The following is a 20,535-nucleotide window of genomic DNA, read 5'->3' as shown; positions in this document are numbered from 1 at the left end:
AATTGTTTCTTAAGGTGTCATGAACAAGGGCATAGTTTACATTGTTACCATTCATTATAGCTTATGATAACAATGATTCAAAAGTATCCATACCCAGCTAGTCTAATGCCAATGCTTTCTTCCTAGCCTCAAATTACTTTCATCACTACTTCAATATCTTTACTTCAAGAGGACTGTAAATCTATAATCAAACTACATTTTCTATATCAGGAAGAAATAAAAGTGACGTTAAAACGTATATACCTGATCTAGCCATTACATTCCCAACAGAAATGTGTTCAGGAAAAACATGTACCGATATCCTTATGGCAGCATTGTTTGTGATAATCAAAAACTGGACACCACTCAAATGTCCACCAACAGTAGGAGAGATAAATGCAATTGTGCTACATTCCTATAATGGAATACTATACAGGAATGAAAACAAGAGATTTGGGCAACCCGGTGGCTCAGCGGTTTAGCACCGCCTTCAGCCCAGGGCATAATCCTGGAGTCCCAGGATCGAGTCCCACGTCGAGCTCCCTTCAGGGAGCCTGCTTCTCCCTCTGCCTGTTTCTCCACCTCTCTCTCTGTGTCTCTCATGAATAAATAAATAAAATCTTAAAAAAAGAAAACTAGAGATTTGGCAAGAACAGAAATGAAACTCGCAGGTATAATACTGAGTAAGACAAATCAGACAATATAGATGTTCTGTATAATTCAACTTATGCAAAGTTTAAAAGAAGCAAGAGTAATTTGTGATGTTGGAAACCAGGGTGGTGATTATCCTGAGGGAAAGAGAGTGGAAGTACAACCAAGAGAAGCTTCTAGGCTGCTCATAATGTTCTGTAGATCAATATATGTGAGTTTGCATGAGTTATTCAATTATAAAATTCATTGTGATACAAACTTAAGATTTATTCACCAGCATGTGTTTTAGTGCTTTAAAAATACTACCCAAGAAAAGCAGTTTTGCCAAAGAGCTTACACATCAAGAAAGACATAGTTATGAAGATTCTTTTTTTTTTTTTAATTTTTATTTATTTATGATAGTCACACAGAGAGAGAGAGAGAGGCAGAGACACAGGCAGAGGGAGAAGCAGGCTCCATGCACCGGGAGCCCGATGTGGGATTCAATCCCTGGTCTCCAGGATCGCGCCCTGGGCCAAAGGCAGGCGCCAAACCGCTGCGCCACCCAGGGATCCCTGAAGATTCTTTTAGTAAATGTTTTATGATTCTAAGAACCGGGCTAATAGTATACCCATAATGCCTATTTCTCTTCTTCTTACAAACCTCTGATTCAGAGGGCATTCCATTAATTCCAGCACAATGTCACTGGTTCCCGCGACCAAACCTCCAACCCCTGCATAACAAGTCCTGTATTTCTGGGAGTCTCCAGAAGGTGTCTCCACGTGCTCCCAATTCTGTGGGCAACTCCTCTGCCCCTAGAGTGAGCAGCTCTTCCCACCCTCCTCCAAGCTGTGCAAGAGTGAAGTGCAAGAGAATGACTCACTAGTTCATGTTGAAAGGGAAAACAGTATTCCTGGGATCTGAGTTGTTTTTTTTTATAAAACTTAGTGTGAAAATTCATTGTTTTCATGGACAGCCCTCTTTGTTCCCTTGAAGCCCATGCTTCTAAGTAGCTAAAGAACACAATCAAATAACAGCTACAATGTCCCAATCAGACCCACCGCTCCCCTCTGACAACTAAGGCTTCCTCTTGGCTCAAGCTAATCACCAGATTCCTCCTGCCTTTATTTATTTATTTATTTATTTATTTATTTATTTATCTATCTATCTATCTATCTATCTATCTATCTATCTATCTATCTATTCATGAGAGATGCAGGCAGAGGGAGAAGCAGGCTCCATGCAGGAAGCCCGACGCAGGACTCGATCCCTGGTCTCCAGGATCAGGCCCTGGGCTGAAGGTGGCATTAAACCGCTGGGCCACCCGGGCTGCCCTCCTTCTGTCCTTAGGGTGATTTGTCACCCAGGAAGCTCCTCAGACCTCACCAGCCACCAATAACTTGTTAGACATGCTCATACATACCCAAACCCCACAACAGGCATGACTTGACTTCCTTCTAGATGACCTCAAACTCCCCTGGGCACATTGGCTTCACTCAGGCCCCGTTTCATCAGTTCAGACATGCCCAGATGAGCTTGAAAACCAAACTCATACGGTTGACTGGGAAACCCATTAGCACACCCAACTTTGAGTGTGTTCTAAACCTAGCGTAAGAATGTTAAGATCCCATGCTGTTTTTTAAATTTTAAGACTTCTCTAATATTCTGTCTCAGAATAAACTATTTCTTTAGATTTCAATATTTTACATCCAATATTTTGAAAGGGAGAAAGGGCCATCTACTTTATGCTCTGGCTAGAGTAATGAAAATGATCAATTTTTATTTATCTTCTTCAGAATATGGGTATCTCTTTTAGGGTGTTTTGGCACACAAATACCTGGAACAAAGGGAAATAAAGCAGTGATTAAAACTGCAACCACAACATTGCCGAACCACTGGATAACCTGAAATATCAAGTTCAAATGGCAAATTCCTCCACCTGCTGGTATGAATCTGTCTCTAGCAGTTCTCACACTAAATCTTTTCATCAGAAACATAAAAGATGATTTGTCATGAAAATTATTAATGCAGTGAAACTTGGTGTTTTCATTTTAAGCTGGAAGTGTACTATGTATGATTCCATGACTAAGATGCTATCATTCAAGAGGGTAGAGGAGGACACGGAACTTCCAGGAAGAAAGGGAAACAGCTGTTGTCATTTGACTTCAAGACAAAGACAAGGTTGTTCCTCCTTCCTTCCTGTGAACTTACATTCTGGGCCAATTATTTTTTTCCTTTAGCATATTCTGCTTTGTATTTTCTTTTCTTTTCTTTCTTTCTTTCTTTCTTTCTTTCTTTCTTTCTTTCTTTCTTTCATTCATTCTTCTTTCTTTCTTTCTTTTTGGAGAGAGTGGGGGAGAGAGGCAGAGGGAGAGGGAGAGCCTCCAAGCCCAGCGTGGAGCCCGGCGAGGGCTTAATGTCCGCGCCCTGAGATCATGACCTGAGCCAAAATCAAGGGTTAGGTGCTTAACCACCTGAGGTACCCAGGGGACCCCCTGCCTTGTATTTTCATGTGAGTGTGGTACCTTAACATAGTTTAAAAGTTCTTGGTTGAACACCAATAAAAAAATAAAATAAAATAAAAAATAAAAAATAAAAAAAATAAAAAATGAACACCAATAAAAAAATAAAATAAAATAAAAAATAAAAAAATAAAAAATAAAAAGTTCTTGGTAAGGCTGAGACCGTGGCCTGTATCTTTTGTACCATTAGCAGAGAACATGGTACCTTGTATAGTCGGTGATCATTCAATGATTCCTTTGTTGACTTTCCAAGTTCACCAATACTTCTAGGTCCTTCTTTCATCTGTGACAGGACCACAGGGAAGTCCTATAGTCATGGTGGTAAAACCTGGGTCAGATTGTAAAATGACCACTCCCAGAATAAGTATATAGACTTATTTTTAAATGTATAAGGGTGAGGGGGTGGTAAAGAGGGAGAGGTAGTCCCCAGAAAACAGAATACTGGGGAAACAATGTATCTGGCTGCTCTATGGTCAGTTTGGTTCATTGATGTATCTCAAGTGCCCAGTGCAATGCTGGATACACAGTAGGCACTTAAAAATATTTTTCTAATAAATCAATGAATTAGAAATATTGAAAATGAAAAACAGCTAGATTATGGTATGAAAACTAAACATGCAAAACTGCATTTGTGTTGGAGGACAGCTTTCAATATACCATCCCAACTCCCAGGCTCCATCCTTGAAAATATTAAGTGAAAAGGAAGCTGTTTTTCTCTTGTGTTGTATGTTTTAAGCACTCAGTATCTAAACACCTTACTGATTAAAGCTTTAAAGGCTAGTAATTAAACAGTTCAGAAATGTGAAAGTATTTTGCATTTGAGAACCTGGTGTTGGTGATTCTTTAAATTTACCCCCTAAGGAAACTAAATTCTAAAAACAAATAAAATTTGCATAGGAGAACCACAGCTTTTCAGGGAACCATGGTTTCTGTTTTTGTGTTTAAAGATTTTATTTATTTATTCATGAGAGACATTGAAAGAGAGGCAGAGACACAGGCAGAGGGAGAAGCAGGCTCCCTGCAGGGAGCCCGATGCAGCACTCAATCCCAGGATCCCGGGATCATGACCCAGTCAAAGGCAGAAGTTCAACCACTGAGCCACCCAGATGCCCCAGAACCACCGTTTTATATGGTTTATGTTTTATATGGTTAATGCTTACAATTAATCAATTGTGCACAAAAGGCAAGTCAAAATGCAAGGTCACTTAAGTGTCTGCGTGACCAAGAGCCTGAGACAAGCTTACTGGGATGCTGTCTCTAGGGCATGTTGCATCATGATTTTCTGCTGAAACCCTATGCTTAGCACATTTCTCTTTTCCCTTCATTTGTCAGAATTTGTTCATAAGTCTTTGCAAAATTTTCTCAGAATTAACCTTCTCGTTCTTTCCCATAACAAGTTAAAGCTTTTTCTGAAACATGCATTGTTGCATTAGTAGTAAAGCAAGCACAAGCAGCATATAAACTCAGTTGTGCAAAAACTGCAGCTTTTTATCATATGTCAGCTTAATTTCTCATTTGAGCCCCCATTTCTCCAAGAAGGGGAAAAATGTGATCTCAGTCAAGCGGTCCCTTCATTTAGAGACCAAGGCGCCAGTGGAAGGGGTGCAGGATGCAAGCCTCAGACCTTGACATCTCTCTCCTTGGAGATTCTCCAAGTTAGCTTCACACCAACTTTCAGCCGATGGCTTCTTGGGAGTGAGGAGTCTTTGTGAACTTGTCTAAGCCCTGATTGTGGAAAGTCTCCAAGCAACCACATCCTCCCTGGGGTCCTGCTACCTCCCTGTATCTTCCAAGGAAGCAGAGCAACATCCCAGGCTGCTTTTACATACTCAGGCTACCTGGGGTTTCTGCTGCCTCCCTAGAAAAGCAGGCTCCAGGATCCTTGCTGCAAGACCAGCAGCATCACTTTTCCTCCCACACCTGTCATGTCATCTTCTCACCCCTGCCCCAGTCTCCTCAGCCTCTTGGCCCTCACTCTTCATGCATCTCCCAAATGGTAGGGAACCTAGGCCAGCTGTCCCAAACCAGGCAGGCTCATGTCTTTCCTCAGAGATTGTAAGCACCAATGCTAGAGCGGCTCCTCAAGGGAGATGGGGAAAAAGTAAACTACCAAGAGAAAATTAAAACATCGACAAATATTCCAAAACATCATCCCAAACCCAAAGTTTACATCTTAAGAATGCTTTTAACATATCCTAGTATCTCTCCACGTGTACTTTTTTGGAGGGCTTAGCTATGTTGTGGACTGATTAAGACAGAGAGATTTAGTCTTATTTCAGAGAAATTGAAATTGAGGCACTAAGTGATTCCCCAGTCTCAGCATATTCCACAGTAGGCACATTAAGACTGTCAGTGATTTGATGGACAGGGAAAAGACAGGTTGTTAAATATTTCTGGCTTTTAGAGAACTCCCACTGGACCACATCTAATAAGTCAAACTACTGTATTAATGAGCAAATCAAATATGACAGGACCTGAAAGTGTCAGAAACCCTCACTTGCTTTAAGATAAGCCAAATATATTCAGGTAACAAGTGAATGGTCACAGTCACAGCCAATTACAGAGGTGGCAATTCGGTCAGCCATGCTGTCGGCAGATTCTTAGGGCATTCAATAGTGTAATAAATCTGGGCTCTCAGTCATCTTACTAAATATTTAAAACAGCAGAGCCCAGGTAATAACCTTGGTTGACAGACTCATACATTAAATACACTGAGTGGAACGTGCTTAAATATGCTCACTGAACAGAAACCTCAGCTCACCTTCAACGATGCCCATCTCCAAAGTGCGAGTGATCTGTTGCGGGGCCACTCTGGACTTCTGATATTTCCCTGGATTTCAAAACGTATTAGAAGTAGGTCAAAAGGCCAGGGAACAGGACGAAACAATCAAGTGGATAGGGTAAATAGGTCAGCTGAGGTGCTGTCAGAATTTGGGTTTACAAAACAGATTCCCAACCCCCTGTTTTGGAAGAGGAAAAGCAAAGTGCAGAGGTCTGAAAACCTCTTCGGCTCCTTCCTTCAGTGACCTTGAGCCAGCTGCTTACCCTCACTAAGCCTCAGTTTCCTCATCTGCCAAGTGGGAAGAAAACTACAACTGGCCCCACAGAGCTGGTGAGAGGATTAAATGAGGGAATGCCCATGAAGTGCCTAGCCGGAGCCCTCAGGAAATGCTTGCTGCAGTTTGGAGGAATCCGACAGTGGTATGCCAACACAGTAAGCTCCACCTTGAAACACAGTAACTGTTAACCCATGTTTATCTAGTATCTTTCTGTGGTGGCCACCAGAATGGGCTCAGAGATCTCCGATTGCAGGCAGCAATAACTGACCTGACCCAGGGCCACAAATAGTCTTGCTTTGCCTGTGCAGAGGCTGCGCCTCCAGGGCAAGTTCCCACAGATGACTCAGAGAGCACAGGGACACCTCTGACAGTTGACTTTGGCTCCAGAACAGCCTGGTGGCCTTGCTGCTTCTTCCTAGGACCGCAGGGCAGCCTGGGATGCCCCCTCCCACTCTTCGGTCCCTCTCTCCTTCCCTGGGGGGTCAGACTTGCCTCATAGTCTGATGCTCTTCCAGCTAACTTGGCTCCTTCTCTGTTTTCTCTCCCTCTGGCATTTGCCCTGATAAAATCTTTGCCTGTTTAATCATGTCTTAGAATCTGCTTCTCCAAAATCTCCCGAACTAACACACTTTCTCAGGGTTCTTTTCCTACAACGGGGAACTTAGACTTGTCCTGTGAGGTCTGGACAGTTTGTTCAGCTCTTCCTAAGCGCCTTTTCATCACAGCACCCATGGGGGAGCAATAGTTGAGACCCAGGAATAATACAAGTCATTGTTGGCAAGGCTGGCAATTCTGGCAACGGACTGTTTCTAGTAGAGTCTAACAGATTAACACTACCCTTTATTGAAGAAGAAAAAGCCTCCGACATCCTAAAATACCATGCGTTTGCCTTTGCCAAGGCTTAAACACACACACACCCCACCACCACCACCACCACCACCACCAAAGCTGGAGGTGCCGAGTGCAAAGATCAGCCTGTACTGTACATTAACACAGACTGCTTTGTTTCATGTAAACAAGGCAACTGGCTGGGTGAGTTATCCCTTCATTTCCCACACACATACCCTTCTCTTTTCTCTGTACTCCACCCAACCTTCCTTTAGAAGGTAATTCAAACAGGAGGCCTGACATAAAAGCTCCCGGGGCCTAATCAACCCAAAGATGCACCTCAGGACTTTCTTTCTGATTCTTACTAACCTGTCTCTGCAGATGGGCAGTAGGGTGAGCTTCTGATAGGGCAAACTGGGGATGGGTCTGAGGAGTCAAGAAATCCGAATCCCTGAGTCTTGGAAAAATAACTGGAAGCAAAGGAGGCACCCCGGGATCTCTTTCTGAGGTCTAGGATGCCCGATGGGACAATGCCAAGGACGGAGCAGGAGGACGACGGGACAGCTGAAGTGAAAGCGCGCTGATGCCTTCAGATGCTTATGGTGGAACCCCTCCCAGGTGAGAAATGATAACAAGGACATAGCGAGTAAACAGCTGTAACACAAAAGTCTGCCAACACGTGCTTCCACACACCGACATCCTCCTGGCACCGGAGCATCCCGAGAGGGTTGACAGGACCAGTGCCGCTCTCCGGGACTCCCAGATCCGGGAGCAGCCGCCGAGCGCCGAGGGGACCGGCTGTAGGTCCCCCCTTGGAGGGTGCGGAGCGCACAGCCCCGCCGCGCCCTCCCCGGAGCCCCGCCCTCCCGGAGCCCCGCCCTCCCGGAGCCCCGCCCTCCCGGCAGCCCCGCCCTCCCCGCAGCCCCGCCCTCCCCGCAGCCCCGCCCCCAGCCCCCAGCCCCCAGCCCCCGCCCCGTAGGGCTCCGCGGGCGCGCAGACTCCGGCCGCCAGGGGTCCCGCGCGCCCCGCCGCCGCCCCGCCCCTCTCCTCCCCTCCCCTCCCCTCCCCGCTCCTCCCCTCCCCTCCCCGCTCCTCCGCTCCTCTCCGCTCCTCTCCGCTGCGCTGCGCTGCGCTGCCCGGGGCGGGCCGGGCGATCCCTCCGCCTTCCCCTGGCCCGCGCCCAGGGGCGGACCCCAAACTTCCCTCGGACTCAAAAGCGGCGGCGCGCAGCGTGGAGCCCGCTCGTCCCCGGTCCTGCCCCCGGCGCCTGGGCCGCTGGTCCCGCCGCCGCCGCCGCCATGGCCAAGCCCCTGACCGACCAGGAGAAGCGGCGGCAGATCAGCATCCGCGGCATCGTGGGCGTGGAGAACGTGGCCGAGCTGAAGAAGGGCTTCAACCGGCACCTGCACTTCACGCTGGTCAAGGACCGCAACGTGGCCACCCCCCGCGACTACTTCTTCGCGCTGGCTCACACGGTGCGCGACCACCTGGTGGGGCGCTGGATCCGCACGCAGCAGCACTACTACGAGAAGTGCCCCAAGGTAGCCGCCGGGCGGGAGGAGTCCGGGGGGCTCCCCGCCGCGTTCTTGGCTCCCCGCCGCCCCGGCTCCCCGCGGGGAGGCGCCCCCAGCCCGGGCCCCACGGCCCCTGCGCGGCCCACGCACTGCACCGCGTCTAGGCCCCGCCGCCCGCCGCGCCCCCCCGCGCCCCCGCGCTCCCGGGGCTCCCCCGCGCCCTGCGCCCCCCCCCCGCGCCCCGGGGCCCCCTGCGCGGCCGACGCCCAGGCCTCCCTCGCCCGCCCGCGTAGTCCACAAACTCTGCAGCATCCACATCAGCATTTAATGGGAGGTACTCGGCGCCCCCAGTGCGTACGCCGGGCACCGTTCTAGGCCAGGCGGCCCTGAGCAAAACCCACAAAAGAAAGCCCCGCTTTGGCTAAGTTTGATGTTTTGGGAGGGGAGATAAACACCGAGACCGTCCGAGGGTAATAAGACGGGGGCGCGGGGTAGCGGGGCGGGGGGAGGAAGTGCAGAGGAGGCAAAAAAAGAGTCGAAGGAAGGTGCCCCAGTGCCCCGAGAGCCTTTGGAGACGCTGGCCTGGGGGATGCGTGGCTGACCCCGACCTCCCCTGGGGTCTGAGTGAGGTGAAGAGGGAGGGGCAGAGGTCCCGCCCCTCGGTCGGAGCGCGCCCGTCGCTCCCACCAGTTGCTCCGAGAGGGGAGTGGAGCTGCCGCACCTCCTCGTTGCCTGCGGGTTGGAGGCGGAGGGCGGGGACTCGCTCTGGACTCAGACCTACTCCGGGAGCTGCTGGGGCAGGCTGCTCACCGACCACCCCTCCCCACTGCGCTGGGGGCTAGAAAGCAAGGGTCCTCAGGGCGCTTTGGGGCGCACAGAGGGGACACCTGGCCAGTGTGGGAAGGTGGGGTGGGAAGGTTGGAAAGGACCTGGCAGGAAGAGGTATCGTGTTGTGCACAGCGAGGTGGGTGTGAGAATGTATTGGGAGAGGAAACTGGAAAAACTGGCTGGAGGCATATTGGAAAGGGTGAAAGAGATATATCCAGGAGGCAGTGGGAAATGAATATAAACATCCATTAGGAATGTTGTTTTTTTTTTTGGTTTTTTTTTAGGAATGGTTTTAATATGTAAAAACAGGGGGGAAAAAGACTAGTCCAAAGAACCCACGAACAAAGGAAAGTAAATTCTTGTAGTAAGAAACTGCAGCTCTAACAAAGCTTCCAAATGCTTCTGCACCCCCAGAGGCCTAGGCCTCTACCCAAAAGTGGCAAGTGCTAAAATATTATCTTAGAAAACACTTAGTGTATACTTATATTTACTGTATCCTTTTTATTTGTATAGAAGGGACTGTACCTCCCATTAAAAATAATTTAAGTTTTTGAACTGGAGAGTGAGACTATGAGAGGAAGTTTTAGAACCTCACCCCACCCCCTAACACACACACACACACACACACACACACACACACCTACACCTACCTTCATAGCCCTTAGCACCACAGAACGTGCTCACCTTGTATGTTTCTCCTCTGATGGATTATCTGGTGCTTTATTGTTCTCCTGTCCTCTGATGGGTTTCTTCATTGGATAGTGCTTTCCTACCTGAGTACAGAGAGAACTAGGTGATCCGCTGGGGATATAACAGCAAACAAGATTCACTCTACACACATCAGTAAAGTATTTCCCTCTGTGACAACCGTTTCCCTAACAGAAGGTCCCTGCCCTCACTGGGACACAGAGTGGAGTCAGTAAGTGTGTCCAAGCCTTCTTCCCATCTCCCCTGCTCTGTGGTAACTGTACAGATGAATCCCAAATCTGGACCTCTAGCCTCAATTCCTTTTCAAACTCTATTCCTACATTTCTGAGTACCTAGTGTGCATACCTGGGTCTCTTCTATTCCCTCAAACTCAAATCATCATCCCTCTGAATCCTGGCCTGTCTTCTGTTTATAATTTTAATAGTATTGCCACCCTGAGAGTTCCCTAGACACAAAACTTTAATCTCACCTTTGATCTCCTCCTTTATCCCCCATTCAACAGGTTGCCAAATTCTGTTGATGCCTGTGGGTTCTCTTAAAGTACCCACTCTCCTGCGTTCTCACTTCTCTGCACTGGAGGCCCAGGCTACTGGTGTATGAAATGGACCTCTAACTGATTACCTTGCTTCCCACAAGTGGTAAAGCTGGCAGTGTGCAGCTAAATGTGGCTAGCTGTTGTGTTTCATTTGGCCAGCAAGACACCTTTAGGCAGTTAAATTTTCAGTTCCTGCAAGCAGGATACATACACCCCCTCTTCTTGGCCCACGACTCCTCATTGTTCATGTGACCTCCATTACACATTTATTTTCTCTGCCTGGCTCTTGAAGGCATTTGGGTGTGTGGTCCCATCTCATTCTGTGCACTGTTGTCCAGTTAAACTTCCTAAAGCAACACATCTGGCCTTCTGCTCAGATATCTTGGCACCCACTGCCTGTCACAGTCATGCATTTAAGGCCCTTCTCGGTCCAGGTAAACCTGTCCCTCCTGTCCTATCTGCCTGGGCTCACCTTACTCTCCCACTGAACCCATCTCCATCTCTGTTTATGTCCAGTACTCCTCGCTTCTGGGTCTGCCTACAATGCACCTGTCACATGGGATGCCTTTCCCCCCATGTGTCCCCATTCTCAACTCTTGCCTGTCCCGCAAGTCACAGTTGTGTTGCAGCCTGTTCATAGGGCCTCCCAGAAGTACCCAGGTCTGCTGATTGATCCTAGGAATAAAAATAACATTATTTTTATAATACCGGTTATTGTTATATCTTCTTTATTTTATCTTTGTAAGCCTTTTGAAAATGTCCACTTTGTATAAAATATACATAAAATATCGGTAATAGTAGTGCATGCATGTAATTTATAAGGTGTGCTAGAGATATTCAAACACTTTACAACTAGGAATATGTTTTTAAGTGTTTAGAGACCACTGACTAAGAGGACAGGGGAGATCCATTTTTCAAGGTCTGGTATATCCGCAAATATGAAGTGAAGTTTTCCCCAAAATAGAAAAGCACCTTAAATTCATGTGCTTGTAGTCTGTCATGTAATGAGGTGCTTTTTCTTTTTTAAAGATTTATTCATTTGAGACACAGAGAGGCAGAGGCATAGGCAGAGGGAGAAACAGGCTCCCTGTGGGGAGCCCGATGCTGGACTCAATTGCAGGACACCCGATTGCAGGACACCGGGACCAAGACCTGAGCCAAAGGCAGAGGCTCAAACACTGAGCCACCCAGGCGCCCTGGTGCTTTTTCAATTATTTTATTTTAAGCAACATTTTTTTTAGGAAGACCTTGAAGTGTCTTAAAATGTCTAAAGTCCATGCTAATTTGGAATAATTAAAAGGGAAGTAAAGAGGGGCACCTGGGTAGCTCAGTAGGTTAAGTGTCCCACTCTTGATTTCAGCTCAGGTTGTGATCTCAGGGTCAGGAGGTTGAGCCCCTGTGAACTTGCTACTGCTCTGGCTCAGGCTCTGTGCTCAGCAGGGAGTCTGCTTATCCCTCTCCCTCCCCACCCCACCACTTTCTCTCTCTCCCTCCTTCCCTCTCTAAAATAAATAAATAAATAAATAAATAAATAAATAAATAAATAAATAAATAAATAAAATCTTTTTTTAAAAAGGGAAGCAAAGAAATTTAACACAGATGTAGTCATCTGAGGGTGTGAATTCACAATTGCAAGTGGTTGGATATATATATACTCTATTTACAAACAAGCTTTTCATAGATCACTAAAACATAAAAAGCAATACATAGGGATTTTATTATCAAGATCATGAATACACAGGGAAGAATGGGAAAAACTGCCCTGATGGCTTATGGCTTAAGATATTTCTTCCTGGGATGCAGTAGCCTCCTGTACAAGGGTACATCCGTAGGAGAGAGTGGCACCATGCACCTCTTTGGCCTGTTTCTGCCTCAGAAAAGATACCTTTTTCTGACTCACACAGAGACATCTAATAAGCTGATGAGACCCCTAATGAGAGCATTATAAATATTCAAACACCTTGCATAAAAATAATGAGGATATGGTCTGGAAAATCATGTTATATGACCCACTAAGAAATGGATGTTGACAATCCATGGGAATGCTTAGAATTCAATTGTTCCATAAGATGAAAGTGGGAAGGGGCACCTGGGTGGCTCAGTTGAGCCTTTGGCTCAGGTTGTGATCCTGGGGTCCTGGGATCAAGTCCCATGTCAGGTCCCTGCCGGGAGCCTGCTTCTCCCTCTGCCTGTGTGTCTGCCTCTCTCTGTGTGTCTCTCATGAATAAATAAAATTTTTAAAAAAATGAAAGTGAGAAAAAGTAAAATTTCTAAGTTGACATTTTCACTAATATTTTATTTTAAATATATATGTATAACTAATGAGTTAAATATTGTAATAAGCATTTGTGATTTAGAGCTATATTCTTTTTATATTTTTGGGTTGACCGAGTACTTTTCTTTTGAGTTCTTCCTATTAGGTAATGAAGGAATCCCTAAAATTTGAAGTGACTTTATATTGATGCATTTATAGATGTTTGTTGTTTCGAGTTTGGTGGAAAAGAAAAGGAGAAGTGATATGGAAAGTAAGGTATTGTGAAAGGGGATGATGAAGTTACTCACTGATCTTCCTTATTTTAAGTTAGTAAACTGATCTTGTATTTTGAAAGGTTTTAGGCAACTCTGACCTTGGCACTTTTCACTTTCAACCCAAATAGTGTATCTGGCTTTATGTCAGAGGCAAACAGTTTCTAAGTTGATAGAGAAATTTCCCATTTCTCTGAGAACAAAAACCAATAAGCCTGAGGTAGTCTTTTGTTATTACCAGACTATGCATAGCCTTTCTAGAATAAAATTATTCTAGTATTACCGGCAGTAATCAGTCACACTGGCTATACTATGGCCATTGTGTGTATGTTGAAGGAGTTAGTCTTTATGTCTCCTGGATGAGATGAGATGATCACAGTCAACCCCACCTAACTCTTATTGTATAAATATGTTACAAATCAGTGATGAGCTCTGGCAGTCTGACTTCTGTTTTGTCCAAAACAAATGCTTAATTCATGAGGTACCTGAACCGGGAGGAAAACACACACACCAAACATTGAACCTAATTAGTTGGATGAGTTTGCCTTTTTCCTCCCTGGGGATAAAAACTTCTTTGCCAAAAATAGGGTATAAAATGGTTTTTCTCAAAGCCAGTTGTCAGTCATGCTTTTATGTAGCCTTTCATCCATCTGTAGGAGTCTCACTTGAACCTGTATTAGTCTCGCTTGTTTGTTTCTTATTGGTGACCTTTTGTGTTTTTATGATGACAAGTAACATTGTCCTTATAGCATTAACATGTCCTGTCTTTGTTTCAGAGGGTTTATTACCTCTCTTTGGAATTTTATATGGGCCGAACGTTACAGAACACCATGATAAACCTTGGCCTGCAGAATGCCTGTGACGAGGCCATTTACCAGGTATGTTGTCGCCGTATTTCTTTCATTCTCTCCCCTTAAATTTCAAGTTCAATTCAGGAACCTTGGGAATGTAGCACTGAAAAAATAAAAGAAAAATTGCTTCTTTAGCTATGACTATTACAATTAGAAATATAAACTAGTGGAGCTCTCTGGTTTAAGAGAAATGTTAGAGAACTGGTTTTGCCCCAGAGATTTACTTCTGTAATCAGTTTTTGACAGCATTCTCCAGCAAATTACATGTTAGGAATTAGCATCTGAACGAGTTTTTTAAAAGTACCTGAGCCCCTGCTATCAGAATCCCAAAGTTTTACTTTGGACTCCTATCTACCTTTTTTTTTTTTTTTTCTTTTTTTAAGAACTTGTTTTTAAGTAATCTTTACATCCAATGTGGGGCTCAAACTCACAACCCGAGATCAAGACTCACACACTCCACCCACTGAGCCAGCCAGGCACTCCTCCTATCTAGTTTTAAAAATGATCAAAGTTTGACTATTTTTCATATATCAAAGCAACATGTTAAATAATAAGTTTTTTCAATTACATTGACATACTTTCTTTACTGCTTAATGAGATGTAAAATACACTTCCTTTTTAAATGAGGAGCTTGAGGTTTTAAACTTAATATGCTAACTTATTTTTATGAGTGTATTTAACGGTTTCTCCCGAGCTTCAGGGATCTCCATGCCAAAAAACAAATAGTTCTTAATCCTTTTCATGTGATTGAAAGGAGGAATATGTATTTGCAAAGACATATTCTACATGAGAGACCATTTAAACTGCTCCTTTCCCTTGGGATTGTCTCATGTGGCCAGCTGCTGTCACTAAGGGCTGGTTTCCTTCACAGGGGGATAGGTATTTTCTAAAGAATCATTGCAGCTCCCCTTCCATTTCCCTTCTCTTTGCTTCCCCTGATTTTAGGTGAAAACAATATACCTCCCCTGGCCTGGCATCTAACCAGGTGGGTGAAGTAACCTATATCAACTGCCTCAAGGTTTACAGCCTACTTTAGACTTCCATTTTTAGAACTGAAAAAATCCTGAGTGTTAGCATTGGCACTGAGTGGGTTCCAAAGTGGCCTCTTCTTTACCTTATGGTTATTTGTTCACAGCTACTCAAGTCACATAAATTTTGTGGTATTACCTAAGTTACTTAACCATTGTGTTGTTGGCTTGTGCAAGGACCCTGCTGAACTCTTGTCACGGGGAGCAAATTTGGAAGCTCCTTCAAAAATAAACAAAGGCAAAGCCATTTTTGAACTCTCAGAAGATTTAGTTATCAAGACTTGTGTGAGGAAGCCACTTTTGGTTGTAAGGGTGGAGATCCAAGTATGTGGCTCCATTGAAACTGGGGCATTAACTTCAAGCTTGGTTCTAATTTGTGTTTATGTTTGTAAGTGTGTAAATTATGTTTCCATTTTAAATAATGCCTAATTCAATGGATTGCATCACTTTCAGATAAGAATACAGTCATTTGCACAACAAAACATTATTAGCCAAGCATAGGCTAGATTGCTATCTAGTCAGCATAGGACAGGTCACTTAATTTATCTAGCCATCAGTTTCTTCATTGTAAGATGAGTGGCCCAAAGCAATCTCCAGGTCCACGAAATTCTGACACGAGTCCATGCTGGTGCCAGGGGCCTCTGGCTGTGCAAGCCAAACACATGGGGCAGGGAGCTGGCTGGCAACCGGTTCCATCCATCACCAAGCTCACAGGTCCTCATTGGCCTCCCAGAGTCCCTTACCCACCACAGAAAGAAGCAGAGGATTTTAGCCCTTGTCTACCTGGCCCACAGACTGTTTCCCAGACTGTTCCTTGGCCCTAGGTCTCATGGGCAGTGACTCAGTAACTGGTTTTGGGTTAACAACCATTGACCCTACTGAGTAAATAATGTGTTGTGGTCATGAAAAATGAACTTTAGTCCATCCCAGAAAGTCTGACCTCATACTTTTTGATAGTTTCCAAAATCCTTCAGCCTAGTTAGTGTCAACATGGTGCTAGACCATTCCTGACATTTTCTACGTAGCACACAAGAAAATAATTTTAAGAAATAGTAGTAGCTAACATTTATTGAGAAATATCTGTTTGGAGTAATTCTAAATGCTTTGTTTGTATAAGCTCATTTAAATTCATAACATGGGCAGCCCAGGTGGTGCACTGGTTTAATGCCACCTTCAGCCCAGGGCATGATCCTGGAGACCCGGGATTGAGTCCGGTGTTGGGCTCCCTGCATGGAGCCTGTTATTCCCTCTGCCTGTGTCTCTGCCTCTCTCTCTGTGTTTCTCATGAATACATAAGTAAGATCTTTAAAACATAAAAATAAATAAAAATAAATTTATAACAGCCCTAAATCAGGCAGATATTGTTATCCTTGTTTTTTTAATAAGAGAGGAAAAGCATAAAGAAATTTACATTTCCTAGAGTCAGAGAGCTAAGTAACAGAGCCAGTAATGGACCTTTGGAGCCCACCCTCGTCCCATGCTGCTGCTGGGCCATCTCATACGGTTTGCATCTGCACTCATGAGCATCTGCAGTGGGCATCTGAGGCCAGAACACTCTGTGAGGGAACTGACAGAACTGATTACACAGATGACCCTGGGTGCCCGACCCAGAGCTTTAGGAAATGACCATGCTTCCCAAGATGACCACATTTGTGTCTGCATCCAGCATTGTTTTCCTTTTGTTTCTAGCTTGGGTTGGATATGGAGGAGTTGGAAGAAATTGAAGAAGATGCTGGGCTTGGCAATGGTGGTCTTGGGAGGCTTGCCGGTAAGTGACGTCGTGAGTGTGTTATGTGTTACCTGGCCAGTTGATGGCTTCTCAGAAACAGATGGGCTCCCTAGGAGGAGTGCAAGGTATGACCTGGTTATAGAAGTCTTTGTTTTTGAGTTTGCACTATGGCTTGATCAGCTCTATACAAAGAGTAGAGATGGGAACTGGAACAAAAGAGACATTGCTTAAAACCCTTGGAGACATTGCTTAAAACCCCACAGTTAACCTGCTCCTTCCTGTGCACTTACGGGTTTCCAAAATGGCTCCTTTCTGTCACTGGCACTTGTCCACAGCTACTCACTTCACATACTTGTGAGCTGTGACCTAAGTTGTTTTACCATTATGTTGTTGTCTTGTGCTCGTAACAGTTTGCTTCTGATTGACTAGTAGGCAATGATACTCTTGTCATATTATTGAGATGATGATTTAGTTCATTAATATCTTTTTTGTATGGATCCAATTTGAGTGCTTTATCCAGGAAATGATTTTTCAACAGATATAAAGGAAAACATTAAAAAGATAATACCAACTCCATTAAATTAAAAATATGCTTCCCTGTGACCAAGCAGTTCTACTTCCTGATATTTACTCTCTTAAAGATATATTCAAAGATATAAGTGCACAAGGAGGCATGTGAAAAAATTATTATATTATTGTTTGCTAAGGCAAAATATTAGAAATAACCTAATTTCCCTTGATCTAAGAATAGGTAAGTAAGTATTGGAACATGTATGCTGCAAAAAAATAGGCAGTAAAAGAATAAAAACAATAAAATTGATCTGTATGCACTTCTCTGGGTAGACCTCTAAAGGGGAAGGAAAAAAAGCAAGTGGCATTAAAAGCAACACAGTGTGATACGATTTATGTTTTTTAAAAATTAAATATTTTCTGTAAGTATATGTGTAAATCCATAGGGAAAAAAGTCTGGAATTTGAAATACTAAACTGCTCCCTCTGATCTTCCCTAGAGAAGAGTGCAAAATTGAGGGTGCTCACCCTGTCGTTAATGTTTTAATGTTTTTTACAATGGGGATATATTGCTTGTGAAATTTACTTTTTTTTATTTTAATTCCAGTATAATTAATATACAGTGTACTTGTGAAATTTAAATTGAATAATAAAAATGTACCACCATACAGGTCTTTATCAGATTGCACTCTATGAAAAATAATCTATTTCTTCTTTTTTCAGAAACGATTTCAATATCTCTTAATTTTACACACACTTTCAAATTACTGAAAATCCATTGGAGTGTATTTCATGGTATTTAATCCTTACTACATTGGTTGCAGTGTGCATTGACATTGCTTTTAGTATTAAAAAATACTACCTTGTAAAGTCAACCACTGAGCAATTTAGTAGGCTTTCCATGAGGCTGTAGAAAGACCAGCAGAACCAGTGGCATACACATTGAAGAATGACAACCAGCCTGCCTTTCATTTATGTAAAGCCCCAGGCCTATTTGTTGTCTGGGTTAACCCCACTCTGGACCTGATATTAATGACCTTCCATTGGCTAAGGTCAAAATGTGAAGTGGTAAATGAGGCTGAGTGATTCTCATTAGATGGCCTCATCTCTGACATGACTGAAAAAGTTGGGACCCTTTTGGTCAGGCTCTGAAAATAATTTGATCAAAAGCAAGGAAAAAGCAAATGGCCACAGCTCTGAGAGAGCAGGAACTAAGCAGAGTCAGGCCATGGCAGCACAGGGACTGGAAGACCACTGTGATGTTACAGTAACTTGAAGGCATTGGCCTTTGTAGATTCTCTGTTTTAGGGCCCCACCGTGAACCTACTTGAACCTACTTCAGCCGGTATCTGTTTGATCTACAAATGCTCTTTTCAGTTTTAGATCCTATTGTACATTTCCTCATTCTCTGTATATTTCTCAGTTCAAATTCCTGAAAGGAACAATCAGTAGCAGTTATAATAGTAACCCCTCAGATTGCACCTGGCCACAACATAGACCCCTGCCCAGCCTTTTGATTGCTGCTCTGGATTGGGGAGGGGGGGGTCTGTCATTAATGGTTTTGGCTAGAGGAAACAGAAAATCTTTCAACAATGAGTTCAACCAACAAAGACACGTGTTATCACTGACTAAGCAAGGACTCCATGATTTTTCAGGACTCGGGATCTTTGTGGTTCTTTTGGCTTTCGTTTCATGGGGGAAAAATGGCAAGAGCAAGGAAATCTTTCACTGCACCCAGCAGACTTCCTAGAACCTCTCATTAGATTGTAGGCCATTGTGTGCCCATGCCAAAACCAATCACTGGTGAAGGAAATAGAATTACTAGATTTGGCTTTGAAGCTTAGACCAAAGCACGATTCATTTCCTGGTCCAGCCTCCCTGAAGCATATGACCACCTGATATCTGAACAACATTGGAATTCTATTAACCAGAAAGATAGTCTGCCACAGCTAGTTGGGTATCTGGTCACATGTAAATAATACTCTCCTAAGGCCATCTTTTCAAGCAGGGGCCATAGAGACAGCTTCCCTTAGAAAGGGCAGTGTGAGTGACAGACACAATAATGAATATATCTAAGGCAGGCCAGCTTCCTTATCGTTCTCAAATGAAATGCCAACATGTACACAATGTTACATACAACATGTATGGTGAGATAGTAAATGCTGTTTGTTTTCTTCTTTATACATTTTTGTATTTTCTGATTTTTTCTATAATACTCATTTTATAATTTTAAAATGTTATTTTAAAAATTTAATACTGTACAGCTATCTCTGTGCTTTAAAATACACATGTGGTTTTTCAGAGAAAATGTTTTATGGCTGCCATGTTTTTTAAAGAAAGATGAAATGTGTTTTGTTTTAAAAGATAAAATTTGGACTAACCTTGACGACTCTGCCTTTTGCCTGTGCTCTCTTTAATTTAGCTTGCTTCTTGGATTCCATGGCAACCCTGGGACTTGCAGCCTATGGATATGGCATCCGATACGAATATGGAATCTTCAATCAGAAGATCCGAGATGGATGGCAGGTATGTGAGCCATCTTTCAAAATCTTGTTATTAAAATACTTCTCCTTCATAGCATTCTGGGTGATTTATAATTTACAGATACTTAATATAGAGCTCTTCTAATATCTCTGGCATTAAATTGACATCACTAAAAAGTAGCAGTCTTCCCCCTTTGGGATGTGAGTTCCCTAAGAGCTGAGAGCCTGCCATAGCACCTCACATAATGCCTGACTCATAAGAATACTCTGAAAACATTCATCACTGACACCTGAATGCAGACCCTCTACAATGTGTGACATCTGTTCTCTGCAGCATGCAAAAGGAGGAGCACATCTTTTGACTTATGACCTTCCCCTATAACTCTTGCTGGTAGGAAGCATGCTGCTATTTTATAGGTGAGAAAATGGAGACTCTTAAGCAGTGGAGTTACCTCAGATCACACTGCTGGCAAACATGGCTTATATCCCCAGATTTCCAGGTCCACGTTCAGTATTCTTCTCTATACTCAGTCTCGCCCTCCTTAATATGTTTATCTTAAAAGACACATAAGCTCACTGTTCTAATTTTTTTTATAAGATACAAGCAGGCAGTCTTGTAACTATTATGTCCAATAAATCTGGCACCTATTTAATATGTATAGTTATAGTGTTCTGCAGAAATCTGCACAGTGGTAATCAGTCCATACAAATCACTTTCCTTTGATTTTTATATAACCAAACTGGATTCTTAGGTATTTGTTTCTTTTATCTTTGGTCATTCTTTGAGCCTACAATCGACCTAGTCT

The 20,535-nt window shown here is 43.9% G+C and overlaps 1 protein-coding gene across 1 annotated transcript in view; it reads left to right on the top strand.

Annotated features, from left to right (window-relative positions):
• Positions 1-8,106: 8,106 nt before the first annotated feature.
• Positions 8,107-20,535, top strand: part of PYGL (glycogen phosphorylase L) — a 42,902-nt gene continuing 30,473 nt past the window's right edge. Inside the window, 4 exon segments of the mRNA NM_001287162.1 lie at positions 8,107-8,559; positions 13,906-14,007; positions 16,698-16,776; positions 19,669-19,772. Of these exon segments, the coding sequence (NP_001274091.1) occupies positions 8,317-8,559; positions 13,906-14,007; positions 16,698-16,776; positions 19,669-19,772 (528 nt within the window). The 5' untranslated portion in view covers positions 8,107-8,316.

This window comes from Canis lupus, chromosome 8, assembly GCF_011100685.1.
Source record: "Canis lupus familiaris isolate Mischka breed German Shepherd chromosome 8, alternate assembly UU_Cfam_GSD_1.0, whole genome shotgun sequence".
Classification (NCBI taxonomy): domain Eukaryota; kingdom Metazoa; phylum Chordata; class Mammalia; order Carnivora; family Canidae; genus Canis; species Canis lupus.
The sequence above is the reverse complement of the archived record's forward strand: the minus strand, read 5'-3'. Positions and strand labels throughout refer to the sequence as shown.